Here is a 16,575-nt window from a genome sequence, read left to right on the forward strand (position 1 = left end):
TATTGAAAACTGAAGGAGAGAACTACCGGTTGCAGTTTTACCGATTTTTGCATTATCGGTTTTGATAGAAACCGAACTTCTTGGATTTCTAGTTTCCTTTTATCCTGCACAAATGAGGAATTTGGTTAAGTTCTTTAGATAATTAATTATTTATTAATTAATTATCTAATTTATCTAACAATTTCTCCCTTTTTGATTATTTAATTTAAATATTCAAAACCCTATAATTGTTGACCGCTTAAGTTAATTTAATTTCTAACAATTTCTCCCTCTTTGATATTTTAGAATAAATTATCAAAGCCAGTTTGTATTTATGAAAATCATTTCTTGCAATTTTTCCCTTATTGATTGTTTTAACATTTAAAATTATCAAAATCAGTATTTAAAAACAAGTTTATCATTGAAGCATTCTTATTTGATAAACTTGATGAGTAGAGTTATTAGAGCATAAACCACAATGTTTCAATCCCAAAGAAATAAAAAGTAAAGACATATGATTAAAAGATGGAAAGATGAGTAGGATTTAGTGTCTCCCTCTTTTGATCCTTGAGATCGTGTGTGTGAGATCATCTTCTGCCTGTTGACCACTAGTGTTAGGTTCAACATTGTGATCAGCCGAGCTCCCACCACCTCTTCGGATTCTTCGGTTTGACTGGGCATTGCGTGGAACAACTTCTGGTGGGGGTGTTGCCGATTGAGGCTAGGATATGGTAAGTTTGCACCTTCGAATCAACGGTATTTCATCCTCTTCTTCATCATCTTCCGGTTTTTCATTCTCTAGTATTTCAGTCACCGGTGCTTCAGTTTCTAGTTGTGGATTCACCGGTTTTTTAGTCTCTACTTCCTCAAACTTCTTGGATCTCTTTCGTTTAACCGTCCTAGTCTTCTTAGCAGCAGGAGCATGCATCGTTGTTTCTTTTGCATTGAGTTTCTTCAGAAGACGACGAACGCCCTTTTCGTTTGCCTTTTCAACGGCCTTTGCATTCTCATCTTCTTCTTATTGGATACGGAGGGCAACCTCTTCATGCTCCCTTAGCTTTTAAGCATCGATAACACTTTGAGACTTAACCAGCTCATAGAGCTGTGACGACATGATTTCAACGGATGAAAGAATTTTGGAGACAATAGGCTTTATCTGGCCTACTTCTTCTCATAACTTTGCCAATTTCTGATCGTGAGATCTTGAAGAAGAAGCTTGCTCTCTGATTGCTTCAGCTACTCGGCTTCTATGGATGCTTTCCATGGGGATAAAATGTTTCGGATTATCTACTCAGTGTTCACCCTTGGAATTTCTTCATAGGTGGATCGGGTTGAACCAAGAGAATGGGATTGAATAGGAAATACCCCGTGATAGCTGACTTGAAGAGAACGTTCTGTGCAGGCCGGTCTTTCAACACTGTTATCTCTTGTCTTGTTATTATGATCAGAAGACTTACCCGATAGAGATTTGGTAGGATTTGTGATTCCTTTTTCGGCAAGTGATGGGTTGGATTTGGTGGTATCTTACCCATCCTCATCCTTGGATTCATCATTAGTTGATCCCAGTGAACTAGAGTTATGTACTTCCTACGATTCTATTATACGTTGTTCGACTATTTCATTATACCTCAGTTTGCCTAGTCCAAGATAGTTTTCTTTAACACACGGGCCCAGTCCAAGATAGTTATGTACTTTCTGTCAGGTTTTCTTTGCTAGACCGGATGGCTGTCAACCTCTTAGGCTTCAGCTAGCTATCAGTTGGGTTTACATACTTTATCACATCTCTTGAAGCTAATACATCACAACTTTGATTATTTCTTGTATCAGCTATATGTCCCTTGACAAAGCTTATAGTCTCAAGCTCTCCTTTTATTGGGTTCGTCTTGTGATTGGACTTATCTGGAAAGCCATAGTCAAATCCCAAACCGGATTTGCATCCAGAAGGTCTTTGCTGAGTGATCAACTTTTTTACGGCTTCCCTAGATTTTTTCCAGGAACTAAAAACATAATTAAGTCTTTGGTTTTCTAAAGATATATTTTAAATGTTTCCTTGAGCTTCTCATTATTTGATGAGGCCTCACTTATGTTACTTACCAAAGATTTTGGTTGAATATTTTGAGATGAGGTGATGTTATCAAATATCTATTTCACTTTTATCTCATCAATGGCGTCTAATAGCTTCTTGTACTCAATGACCATGTCATTGAGTTCATTCATCAACTCATCTCTTGAGAACTCTTCGGAAGTAAAATCAAATACCTCATCAATGTCATCCATAAGACACTAAACTTCTTCATCATCTTCACTTTCGGATGAGGAGCTTTCGTCTGAGCTGTCATCCCACCTATTCTTCTCTTCTTTAGCTACTAAGGATTTATGCTCCTTCTTCTTCTTCTTATGAAAGGACCTTTTGTCGTCTCTCCATGGCTTCCTCCAATCTACTTTGAAATATCCTAGTTTATCACAATTAAAACACTTCAAATTAGCTTTAGATTCATTTCTAGAATTGTAGTTATTTGAATTTGAACTTGAGTTAGGAGAAGATTGGTTTTTCTTCATAAATTTTCCAAATTTCTTCACTAAAAGTGACCTGGCGTCTTCGTTGATCTTCTCAGCCGTCTTTGTGATAGCATCAGCAAATGACTCTTCAGTGGTAACCAACGCTCTAGTTCTGGTTGAGGTTGACTTCTCCTCTTCGTTTCTCTAGTTTAGCTCAAACTCGTAAGCGTTTAGATCCTTGAAGAGATCGTGCAACTCTACTCTGCTCAGATCCTTTGACTCCCTCATAGCCAAAGTATTTATGTCCCATTCTCTAGAAAGAGCCTTCACCACCTTCATGTTATCTTCTCGGTTACTGTATGTTTTTCCCAACGTGGAAAGCTCGATGATGATGCTGGTGAACCTTTCTTCGAAGTCCGTCATGGTTTCTCCAAATTTCATCTTTATGCTATCGTATTTTTGTGTGGCAACCATGAGTTTGTTCTCCTTGGTCTGGTCGTTGCCTTCACATAGTTATGTCATCTTTTCCTAAATCTCTTTAGTAAAGGTGCATGATTTGATCTTGTTGAACATATTATTGTCTAGCGTTTTGTAAAGAATATATTTCGCCATATTGTCGAGGTTCTTATTCTTCTTCTTTTCTACAGCGGTCCACTCAGACATTGGTTTATCCTTGATCTCAAGAATACTCTCGATTGAAGTTGTACTCATTTGGATCTTTATTGGGCCATCAGTAATGACGTACCACATATCGTCGTCTAGAGAAGCCAAATGAGCATGCATCCTGATTTTTCAGTTATCATAGTTTTCTTTTGTGAACATAAGAATCTTGTTGATGATAGACATACTTATGTTTTCTGCTTAGAGAATAGAAAATATGGCTCTGATACCACTTATTGGGATCGGCGTCAATAACAATCGGTGGGGTTGGAGTATTGTTGAATGACTTTCGACTTTTAATTCGGTTTTAATCATGTTAAAGGTTAAGACCTGTTTCTATTCTCGTGACAAATCTTCACGAGCTCTTGAATCGGATTCAAGTGCGGAATGACTCGCTAGATTTGAAGCGTATGATGCAATATGAATAATATAGTAAGAGATGGAAACAGAGTTGTTTATGGATGTTCAAAATTACTCACTAGAAGACTTTAACTTGTATAGCCTCAAATAAAGTTCGGTGAGAAACCTAGGACATAACAATGTCTATTTTAAACTCATAGCTCTCACTCTGTTGAATAGGCACCTTCTGTTCAACTTACAATACTTAATATTCTTAACAGATATTACAACAATCTCTCTCTCAACTTATCTAAATAGAATGTATAGAGTGTATAAATTACAACTTGAATAGTGACAGAGTAATCTTGATTAGAAGTGGTTATTTCGCGCACAGAAGAACTTGTTTCTTCTTTATTAGGATCCACTTATATATATGAGTCACAACCGTTTTGCATTCAATGATGGCAAGTTGTAGAGCTCTGCGTGCTGATGTAGCATAGCTCTACCTAAGTGATGTATCCACACTTGAGTTTCGTAGCCCTACTTGAATGCCGTGTTGTAGAGCTTTGTGTGCTGATGTGGCGTAGCTCTACTTGAGTGCTATAGCCATACTTCTTAGAAGGTTTGTATTAATGATGCACGATAGTTAATGCAACGGTCGAATCTAAGTATTGACATGTGGTATTATTCCATTGATTACTATGTGTGCTGATGTGGTAGTCTGCCGCTTGTCGGGCGAAGAGCAAGGAAGATGAATGGGTGTTGCTTCAATCTTCTGTTGAAGCCTAGTCGTCTATTAGCGCTTCTTCAAACCAGAGCGTTTGTTGAAGTCTAGACGTCTACTAGCGCTTCTTCAGACTAGAGTGTCTGTTGAAGCCTAGACGTCTACTAGTGCTTTTTCATACCAGAGCATTTGTTGAAGCCTAGACGTCTGTTAGCTCTTCTTCAGAGTAGAGTGCATGTTGAAGCCTAGACATCTGCTAGCGCTTCTTCAAACCAGAGCGTCTGTTGAAGCCTAGACGTCTTCTAGAGCTTCTTCAAACTAGAGCGTATGTTGAAGCCTAGACTTCTTCTAGCATTTCTTCAGACCAGAGCGTCTGTTGAAGCCTAGACGTCTACTAGCGCTTCTTCAAACTAGAGCGTCTATTCAAGCCTAGACGTCTGCTAGCGCTTCTTCAAACTAGAGCGCCTGTTCAAGTGTAGACGTCTGTTAGTGCTTCTTCAAACCAAAGCGTTTGTTAAAGCTTAGACGCCTACTAGCGTTTCTTCAGACCAAAGCGTATGTTGAAGCCTAAACGTCTACTAGGGCTCTACTTCAGACTACAAGTGAAGACATACGTCTTATGAGATGTACCTGCGCAAAGACGATTTAAAATCATGTTGTATTGATTAAACTAGTTCTTATTCACCTAAGTTTATTTTAATCAATTACATGGTTTCCTTAATTAATTTATTCTAAAAAATTTAAATCTAAAAGACCCAAAATATTTTAAAAGAAAAAAAACTTTTTCTCGATGAGTGGTTTTGTGAAGATGTCTGTCACTTGCTAATCTGTTTTGACGTATTCCAACCGAACATGCTTATGAACAACATGCTCCCGGATGAAGTTATATTGAATGTCTATATGCTTCGTTCTGAAATGCAACACCAGATTTAAAGTTATTGCGATAGCGCTGGTGTTGTCATAGAATATTGGAGACTCGTCTGCCTGGATGGCGTAGACTCTCAACTACTGTTGAATCCACAATAGTTGAGCACAACAGCTTCCTACAGCAAGGTATTCTGCCTCTACTGTAGACTTGGTAACATACGTCTGCTTCTTGCTATTCCAAGAGATTAGACGATCACCCAGGAACTAACACGTTCCACTAGTGCTCTTCCGACCGATCTTACAACATGCGTAATCTACATTAGTGTAACTAATTAAGTTAAAATTGGAATCCTTCGGATACCACAATCCCACACATTGAGTTCTCTTTAAATATTTTGAAATATGCTTAGCAGCTACGTAATGAGATTGTTTAGGATTAGCCTAAAAATACACCCATGAACGCAGCTAAGTAGTTCTTCATATTGAATTTCTTTAACAACTCATTGGTATACTTTGCTTGATTGATGAAAGTTTCAGCTTTAAGTTGTCAAACTTGAAGACCAAGGAACAACATCAGCTCACTCATCATACTCATTTCAAACTTATCATGCATCAGCTTAGAAAACTTCTCACATAATTTGGAGTTATTTGACTCAAATATGATATCATTAACATAAATTTGAACAAGTAAAATATGTGAATATTTAACAAATATAAAAGTTGTTTTATCTAATATGCCTACAATAAAATCATGATAAAATAAGAATTTAGTTAAAGTTTCATACCAAGCTCTAAGAGTTTGCTTAAGACCAAATAAAGCCTTATCTAATTTGAAAACATGATTAGGTAGATAATAATCTTAAAATCCAGGAGGTTGTTCAACATAAACATCTTCATTGAGTATACCATTTAGAAAAGCACTTTTAATATCCATTTGATATATTTTAAAAAAATTTAAATCTGCATAAGCTAGAAAAATTCTAATAGTTTCAAGTCTAGCTACATGGACAAATGAATCCTCAAAGTCAATTTCTTCCTCCTGCGTATAACCTTGAGCTACTAGTCTAGCTTTGTTTCTCACAATTAAGCTATCTTTACTTAGTTTGTTTTTAAAAACCTATCTAGTTCCAATTACATATTGACCATCTGGTCTTAGAATTAGGTGTCAAACTTTATTTCTTTCAAATTGATTTAATTCTTCTTGCCTAACATTAATCCAATCTGGATCAAGAATTGCTTCATCAATTTTCTTAGGTTCAATTTGAGAAATAAATGCAAAATTTGCAAATTCATCCATTTGTTGATTTCTAATTCTAAAAGGTGCAATAGGATTACTTATAATTAGTTCAGGTGGATGGTTTCTGTTCCATCTGAAGTTCAATCCTAGAGGACAACCGTCTGATCACTGTCTCAGCAACATCTAGACTGTCAGCAGCCTACTGACTTTCAATCTGGCTTTCTAGTTGAGCTACAACTGGATCAACTGGCTGAACAACTGGAACAGTTGGCTAATCAAACATGTTGTTTCTGATGATCTGAACCTCATCGTCACTATCAGATTGAAGATTAGCAGCTTCCAACCTGTTAGTCACTTCGATGATTTCTTTCGAATTATTTTCAACAGATTCATCAAAAACAATATGGGTAGATTCTTCAACAGTCAATGTTTATTTATTAAAAACTCTATAAGCTTTGCTCACTAAAGAATATCCTAACATTATACCAGTGTTAGCCTTAGCATCAAAAGCAGGCAGATGAGTTTTTCCATTGTTATGAATAAAACATTTACAGCCAAAAATTCTAAAATATGAAATTTTAGGAACTTTGCCATAGAAAATCTCGTAGGATATTTTATTAAAACGTTTATTAATCGTTGATATGTTTTGAGTACAACATGTTGTGTTAATAACTTATGCCCATAGCTTTTAATACACACCAGAATTAGCTAGCATTGACCTAGAAGCTTCCTTCAGCGGTTTGTTCCTCCTTTCAGCAACACAATTTGCTGTGGAGTTTTGGCACTACACAACTCTTGTCTAATACCATATTTCTCAAGGAAAGAAGACAAAATTATGTTTTTGAATTTTGTTCCTCTATCACTTCTAATCTTTATAATACTTAAAGATTTTTCATTTTGTAGTCTTCTAATGATTTTAATCAAATTTTCAGTAGTTTGATCATTAGAAACTAAGAAAATAACCCAAGTAAATCTAGAATAATCATCAATTATGACAAGGGTATATTTCATTCCCCCTAAGCTGGTTATTGGAATTGGACCATACAGATCCATTTACAATAATTCCAGACACCTATCGGATTGGATATTCCCTTTATTTTTAAAAGTTGATCTGACATGTTTTCCCATCTAACAAGTAGGACAAACCTTATCATTAGAAAACTTCAGTTTAAGCATACCAACTGAAAGATCCTTTGAACATATATTGTTAATTCTTTTAAAATTAAGATGATTTAATCTTTTATGCCAAAGCCAGTTTTTATCATTTCATGCAAACATGATCAGATGTTTTAGGCTTCCAGTTCATCTTATATGAGTTTTCTACTTTACTTCCTATTAATAGGGTGATTCCTTGTTGATCTTTAACTATACATGCATGTTCTTGAAAATCTACAGTGTATCCGTTATCACACATTTGACTAATACTAATCAAATTATAACACAGATTTTCTACTAACAACACGTTATTAATAGTAAAATTACTGTGGAAAGTCTTACCCTTACCCACGGTTTTACCTTTGTTGTTGTCACCAGAAGTGATCTGGTCCTGAGCACTTTGTTATGTCAGTCAGCAGTCGTTTGTTGGCTGTCATGTGCTTGGAGAAGCCGTTGTCCATATACCAAACAGTCTCCTCTATGTCGATGTCCCGAGTTTCCTATACATATACATATTTATAACTTTGGTACCCAACTTCATTTGGATCCATGGTTAATTAGTCCCTTGGGGGTCCATATTTGGGTTATTTTTATGGATCTCCCATTTTCTATTGTCAATAAAGAGAAAGATATAGACTTTCCAGACGTCTTTCTACCAGCTGATGATCCCTTAGCCTTAGAAGATGATTTTTGATGAAAACCTTTTGACTTTCTGTCAAAGTTTTGTTTTCCAAAACATCTAACTGTCAGCTTCTCAAGCTTGAGCCAGTTAGAAGTTGACTTAATATATTTAATATCATCTTTTAAGGTTAAATCGTCACACTTGTCACTAGTTCTAGTGTCAGTTAAAATACCATTGATAAAGCTTATGGGTTTAAGCTTGCCTTTTATTGAGTTCAACTTTTTGTTGGACGCATCCAGAGAACTGTTATCAAATCCTAGACCAGATTTACATCCGATAGGCCTTTGCTGAGTAATCATATGTGTAACAGATTTTTAAGATTTTGTCAAGGAACTAATGACATAGTTCAATCTTTGGTTTTCAGCAGAAAGAGTTTTGATATTTTCTTTGAGCTTCTCATTCTCAGATGAGAACTCATTTATTTCATTATTTTTAAAAACTTCAGGTTCATTATTTTGAGATGAAGAACTTGTAATGTCATATTTGTTTTTCAAATTTATCTCTTTAAAAGAGTCAGACAGTTTCTTGTACTCAATGACTATGTCATTAAGTGCAATGATTAGATCATCTCTCGTAAAATCGTTAGAGAAAAAGTCAAATACCTCAGTGCAGTCATCCATGAAACATTTGACACCTTCATCTTCACTTTCGTTTGATGAGCTGTCATCTGAGTCACTCTCAGCCCTTTTGCTCTTGCTTTACTTAGCCAATAGAACTTTTTGTTATTTTATGTTTCTTCTATCAGACTACTTCTTGTCGTCCCTCTTGGGATTTCTGTAGTCATACTTGAAATGACCTGTTTTATTACAGTTAAAGTATTTCAAGTTAGCTTTTGATTCATCCATATTATTATATCGGTTAGAGTTAGAGTTGGGATGGTTCTTCTTCAAGAATTTGCCAAAGTTCTTGACGAAGAATGTCATTGCATCGTTGCTAATCTGCTCAGCAAACTTCGCAACTGTCGCGGAAGCTAGCTCTTCAGCAGTCACCAACGCCTTTGTGATGGTCGACGTGGATGGCTCATCTTCATTCCTTGAGTTTATTTCAAAATCATAGGCTTTGAGATCGGTGAATAAGTCGTGCATCTCAAGCTTGTTGAGATTTTTGGATTCCCTCATCGCCATTGTCTTGATGTTCCATTCTCTGGGAAGAGCTCTCTTGACTTTAATAACAAGTTCTTTGTTGCTGTAAGTCTTTCTTAGAGTTGAGAGTTCAATGATTATGTTGTTGAATCGTTCATCAAATTCAATCATTGTTTCTCCAGGACGCATCTTGATGTTGTCAAACTTCTATGTGGAAACCATCAGCTTGTTTTCTTTGGTTTGGTCGTTGCCTTCACAAAGTCAGCTTCTCCTAAATTTCTTTGGCAGTTGAGCATGACTTAATCTTGTTAAACATATTCTTGTCCAGCGTCTTATAGAGGATATCTTTGTCCACATTGTCTAGGTTATCCTTCCTCTTATCTTTAGCAGTCCACTCATGTCTTGGCTTATCCTTCCTCTCAAGAGTACCATTAGTTGAGGTTGTGGTTGTGTTGATCGTCTGGATCTTCATCGGCCCATCAGTGATGACATACCACATATCATCATCTTGAGCAGCCAAATGAGCTTGCATCCTGATCTTCCAATAATTATAGTCTTCCATTGTGAACATAGGAATTTTGTTTAGAAAAGACATGATTCGAATGATTGAAGTTGCTTGAGAATAGAAAGCCTTCTCTGATACCACTTGTTAGGATCGAATATAACAATAGAAGGGGGGTTGAATATAATTGTACTAATTATCACTTTCAATTCGATTTTAATCCTGTTAGAAATTAAAATCTTTTCTATTCTTCGACAGATCGTCGCAAGCTCTTGAATGGTGTCCAATACGGAAATGCTTGCTAGATCTGAAGCGGCAAATGCAAGACGTTGAGATGCAGTAATGAAATAAAACGAGAATTTTATGGATGTTCGGAGATAAAACTCCTATGTCACCTTTTCTTCTGTTTCCAAAAGGATTCCACTAGAAGACTATGGTTAATATAGCGCATATACAAACCAGTTAGAACTCAAGACTTAATAGTTGCTTGTTCTGAACTTCTAGTAATCACTCTGTTGAACAAACAACTTCTGTTCAACTGACAACAATGAACTAACTCTCAGCTTTTACATTGTATGCTTTTATAATTAGAGAGAGTAAGAGAAAGAAGAATTGCAAGATCTTGTTCTAATTGTTAATTCTGTCACTTGGTAAATTCTGTAACTGGTTCGCCGTTGTACTTTGAAGATCCTTTATAGTGAAGTGTAGTAATGGTCGACTCTGATTCTTGGATTCTGAAATTTTTGGGAAGGATTTGCCGTACCGAGAATCCAGATATTCGGGGATCCACCGTACCTGAAATACAGGAGTCCACAGTTTCGACATTGTACTTTGATGATGTCTTTTGATGTTTAGATGTAGGCAACGGTCCAATCTGATGCACAGATACGTGTCGAATTTCTAATGGTTGAACACTTGGTGGTAGTTGTAATAAGTTTCCTGGGAAGTCTGCTTGTAACGAATGTTGCAGTTCGTTAGACTGGTGAGCTATGTAGATAAGCAGAGCGTTTCTTTAGACGACTGTTGAAGCAAGGTTGCGGTCAGTGCTTCTTTAGACTGTTGTTGAAGCAAAGCGTCTGCTCGTGCTTCCTTAGACTGTTGTTGAAGCAAGGCGTCTGCCCGCGCTTCTTTAGACTGCTACTAAAGCAAGGCGTCTGCTCACGCTTCTTCAGACTAAGACGTCTACTTGCAATTCTTCATACCAAGACGTCTACTTGTGCTTCTTCAGACTGCTGCTGAAACAAGTGAGACGTCTACTCGCGCTTCCTCAACTCTATTGTTAAAGTGAGACGTCTACTCGCGCTTTCTCAGCTCTGTTGTTGAAGTGAGACGTCTACTCGCGCTTCCTGAGATGTACCTGCGCATTAAATATTTGCACAACTTAGTTTTATTCACTTATGAAATCATCAGCAAAACTATGTCGTATTGATTAAACTTAGTTTTATTATCCTAAGTTCATTTTAGTTAATTAATGAGTTTAATTTGAATTAATTATTTCTCTTTTAATTAATTCTTTATTTGTCTTCATTTAACTTATTCTAAGAGGCACTAATGATAACTATAGATGTAGGGGAAATGATCATCGTGGTATGGTGATCATTTCTCCTTTCGAATTAGTGGAAATGGTGGACTATAGACGAAGTTACATCTTTGAAAAATCAAAGATGGTGGTCGTCCTTATCCTTCTAATGATCGCGATGAAGAAGACAACCACAAACGAAACAACTTCGTTTCGGGCGTATTTAGCGAACATGGAACGTGTCGTTGGCGTTCCGTCACGATTCCTTTGCGATAAGTGTGTTCCATCACGTTTCAATGTGCATTTCTTCTGTTGCAGCGGGCTACGCAGGTGCTTCCTAGGCATTGTATGAAAATCCAATGTCCATCCAATGGTCGCAGTTCCGAAAGTAGTAATCCTTTTGGATTTCGGCTACACCCGATTAAAGATTTAATTTTTATTTTAAACCTTAAGGATTTATTTGAAATTGATTTTTATTTAACCCTTTTGACTTTTAATTTTAAATCTTTAAAATACACAAAATATTTAAAATAAATATGAAAAATATTTTGCCAATTTATTTATTTATTATTTTTTTTGTATATTGTTTAGTTAAATAAATAAGTTTGGGGTTGAAATTGGTATCACATTTTATCCTAAATTATTTATTTTAATCCCTTGATTTTTCTTAAATTATTTTGAGATAAAATGAGTATAACATTTATCCCAAATAATTTTATTTATTTTATTTGACCCTATTAATTAAGTTTTAATTATCAAAATAATTAATATAATTAATTGTTGAGGTTAATTATTTTGATTTTATTTGTTTGAAAATAAATTAAAATAATTATTTTAATTTTATAAATTATTTGTAGATTTTTAGTGTTTACACTAATCTATATAATTATATATTATATATACTATTTAAATAAATATATATTTCACATTTTTATATTAACTTTTTTTTTAATTCTCTCCCTATTTATTAGATACCTTATTATTTTAAAAAATATTTTTTAATTTTTATATTTTTTTTTTGTTTAAAATGTAATTTTTTAAATAAATAGTTATATATATATATATATATATATATATATATATATATATATATATATATATATATATATATATATATATATATATATATAATTCTATTTCTATTAATTGTATATTATATATATATGGATCATTTTTTAAAACTATATATATAACAATGTACTTAAAACTTAATTTTAAAACATAATTGGTGATATATTTAAATAAAATAAATTAATCTTTTTAATTATTTATCTATATTTTATATTAAAAAAATAGTTATAGCTTAGTAACAAAAAAAGACAAATGTCAATTTTAAATTTTATCAAAAAAATCAAAATTTTGAAAAATTTATTAGTTTATATAAATATGAAGCATGCATATACAAAATTATATATAATACTTATTAATCACAAGTAGTTTAATGGTTAAAATGATCATCTTCCACACTCGAGACTAGAGTTTGAATCTTTGCAAATGCAAATTTAAGTGAATTATGTGTGGATTTGAGGTCAGTTGTGGTTAGTTTTCCGAGGGATAAAAGGTTGGTAACAAAAGATCGCGAGGTCACGAGATTAAATGTCGATTGAGATGATGGTTGGTTTGTCGAGGGATAATAGACGTGTGAAAGCGTGATTGAGATGATGTTTGTTGATGGATAAGAGGTTGGTAACAAAGTCACGAGATTAGAGGTTGATTGAGATTTGGTGGTTGATTTGTTGAGGGATAAGTGGGGCGTGTGAAAGCACTTAGGTCAATTGAAATTAGTTGTTGTTTTACTGAGAGGGATAAGAGGTCGGTAAAAACTATCGTAAGCTCACGAGATTAGAGGTCTAGATTTGGATTGGTGGTTAAAAACTTTAAAAAGAGACATATCACACACATTTATATATATATTCTCTTTATGAATCTTTCTCTTTTTGAGGGTGAAGTCATTTTCGATCCATAACATCTCACAAATTTCATTTAGAGTTTTATCCTTCATTATGACCACTATTTTCAGCAAATATGAATGATGAACCTATCCAATTAAAATATGTTATAACTAAAATGTTAAATTTTTTATATTTTAGTTAAACGAACGAAAGTATTCACAATGTCTTAATGTCATGTTGAAAGTAGACAAACAATAATAAACATTTTAACTCAAGTAAAACGAGTCTAACAATCAATATAGTTTTTTTTTTTTCAAATATCACCTCTCCAGGGAAATAGATTGCCCTAAAGATGGACAGTGTTGTAGTGTTTGAATCACATCTTACTGTCTCAATAAAAAGAAAATTAACCGCTTAAATTTAATTTTAATAATTCATTCAAATTAATAACAAATGAGTTCTAGCTAATTAGATTAATTATTGATGTAAGAATTTATTTTGTTTAAATAAATTTTAATTTCAACATTATTTGTGTATGTGAATGTAAAACCCAATTCCCAAGCAAATTAAACCGCAGCATGACAACTTTTAATTTTTGTATTTAAAAACAAATTGCATGCTATATAGTGCATGACAACTCCTCCAATAAATCTGGATTTGTATTGAAAAAGACTGATCTTTGTCACTAGATTCTTATAGAAGAGTCTTCGTTTATACTACTCTAATTTATATATCAGTACATTCATTTTTTTTCAAATAAAAAGGATAATATACACTTAACTTTACAAGTTGTTCTTATTAGAAGTTTTGTAAGTGAGAAGTGGGTTATTTGAAATTAAAACTCAAGTAATTTCAGTATCAATTTCTTATTATGTACACAGAAAATGCAAATATTCAGTCATTTATACATCATTTCATCCAGGAAAAATGATAAGCCAAACATCAATAATGGGTCATTTCCAAAGAGGAAGCTATGGACAAAATTTTTTAAGAACACTTTCAGTTCCTAGTAGATTCGATTATTCAGCTTCCATATCAAATGACCCATCTTTGAACAGTTTGTGACCAAATATGTTGTTGCATTTCTTGTGATAATTATCTTGATGCTTTTCTCCGAGTTTTTCTAGCCTTCATCATTCTCGCAAATTCATCATAACTTATCCGACCATCCTGAGAATTGTTAAACCAATTACTTAGAAGATCGACAAAGAATTTTATGACAATTGAAATTGCATGACATGAGACAGTGGACAATTCATGCTAACCTTATCTAGGTTCATATCTTGAATGACGGCATTGGTAATAATTTCAATGTCGACAGTCTCAACAATATGAATCAATGTATCTCTAAGTTCGTCAATCTCTATGAATCCGCTTTTATTCCGATCAAAGAACTGAAATGCTTTAAGGAGATGTTCGTTGTTATCCATCATTCTAATGTGCGTCAAAACTACAACAAATTCTCTGTAATCCAAATGTCCGTCTTTGTCAGAATCACCCTGAATACAAAAAACCAAACAAAATTAATATCAATTTTCATGAAATGATTGTAGGCAGAAAAAAATATAGTTTACTTACGGCTTCCATAAGAATCTTGATTTCCGATGCAGAGACCTGGTGGCCGAGTTTTCTTAGACCAACTCTTAGCTCATTGAAGTTCATCTTCCCTCTGTTGGATGTATCTAAGATTTGGAATGCCTGTTTAAAGCCGACAGTTTCCTCCTTTGACAACTGCTCAGCAATTATCTGCCATCCATTACAATAAAAAAATTTAAAAAATTGTTCAAATATAAAGGAATTTAATCCAATTCATTACCCCAAAAGCCATCTTCCTAAACTCTTTCATGACAGAACATTGCAATCGGTTTGTTCGGGTAAGTTCAGCTGAAGAAACATTTGGAGCCTTGACTGAAGAAGAATCATTTAACCACGGATGCTCTAGAATAAGAGAGAACCAAAAGGAAAAGTAAAACATGGATAATATAATACAAAATAATTTCATAATGATAAAATAGTAGTACAGAGTATCTAGACAGACGACCTAACACTTGAGTGGCAGTAAGCCGTAGCATTGGATTAGGTTCAAGCATCTTTCTTATGAGGTCTTTGGCTGTGTCGGAAACTTTTGACCATGGTTCCCTCTTAAATTCTAAGTTTGAACGTATAATTGCCTGCGCAACTGCTTGCTCAGTTTCTGCATTCCATGAAGATGAAACCATTATTATTTATTATGATGATAATAAGATTCAGTTTTAGATTCAGATGATGGATGATATTATTACCTGCCCAAAAGGGTGGGACACCTGAAAGTAAGATATAGACGATGACACCAGCGCTCCAAATGTCAATTTCTGGACCATAATTTCTTTTGAGAACCTCAGGAGCCATGTAATAAGGACTTCCCACTATTTCAGTAAATCGTTCACCTATATCATACAAACATATATACTTGAGACAAATAAACTCATATCATGAATTAGCTAGTTAATTAATAAGATGGATTGTTTATACCTGGTTTAAAGAATGCAGACAACCCAAAATCAATCGCCTTGAGTGGTGCCTTCCCCTTCTTGTTTGCAAACAAAAAGTTCTCGGGTTTCAGGTCTCGATGCATAACACCATTCTTATGGAACATCTATAACATTAATGGAACAAATCAAAAACATTTAATTTATCAGGAAGATAAATAGATGGATAGATTACCTGAATGATTTCCATGATTGTCCGGGTAGTGGATGCAGCTTCCTTTTCTGTGAAATGCTTACGAGCAACGATCTGATCGAACAATTCACCGCCACCACAAAGTTCCATAACCAAATGGACAGCTTTGTCATCCTCGTAGGTTGCCTTCAACCTTACAATATTAGGATGGGGAGGCATATGGTTCATAATCTCAACCTCTCTCCTCACATCCTCTACATCCACACGAGCCCTAAGCTTCTTCTTCGAAATTGATTTGCATGCAAGTGCTTCTCCTGTCGACTTATCCCTACAAGCATAAGTAACCCCAAATTCACCACGCCCAAGCTCATTCCCTAGCTCGTATTTCAGTTCGAGATCATTCCCATTTGGGTTTTCTATCACCGTCAACTTACGCCCTCCTCCTTTTCCATTCTTCCGACCCTTTCCCTTATCCTTGCCAATTTTTCTCTTCACGAATTCAATAGTTTGTGACGCACAACAATTACCCATTGAAATAAGCCGCGACGCTAGCTGCTCCGGATTAATAATTCCACCTTCAATCGTTTAGAATGTAAAAACCATGTGATCTTCAACGAGGCAACGATGATGATGAAGAAAGAGTGGTGAAGGCCATTGACGATAGCCCTCCCCGCAACCTCCTTCTCCTCTTCCTCGGTAGAAGAGAATGGTTGGGGAGGGAGAGGTAAGACTTGTTTCCAAAGATTTCCTCCTTTTAAACAATATAATGTTTTTGGC

At 34.7% G+C, this 16,575-nt stretch overlaps 1 protein-coding gene across 1 annotated transcript; it reads right to left on the reverse strand.

Moving 5' to 3' along the window:
- Positions 1-13,953: 13,953 nt before the first annotated feature.
- LOC124911822 (calcium-dependent protein kinase 32-like) lies at positions 13,954-16,372 on the reverse strand. The gene is made up of 8 exons (XM_047452345.1): positions 15,841-16,372; positions 15,649-15,772; positions 15,420-15,563; positions 15,179-15,331; positions 14,954-15,075; positions 14,716-14,883; positions 14,403-14,636; positions 13,954-14,307 (listed from the first exon to the last, which is right to left on the reverse strand). Exons 1-8 carry the CDS (start codon positions 16,327-16,329, stop codon positions 14,233-14,235), a joined length of 1,509 nt encoding a protein of 502 aa, XP_047308301.1. The 5' UTR covers positions 16,330-16,372; the 3' UTR covers positions 13,954-14,232.
- Positions 16,373-16,575: the final 203 nt, after the last annotated feature.

This window comes from Impatiens glandulifera, chromosome 8 (assembly GCF_907164915.1).
Source record: "Impatiens glandulifera chromosome 8, dImpGla2.1, whole genome shotgun sequence".
Taxonomy (NCBI): Eukaryota; Viridiplantae; Streptophyta; class Magnoliopsida; order Ericales; family Balsaminaceae; genus Impatiens; species Impatiens glandulifera.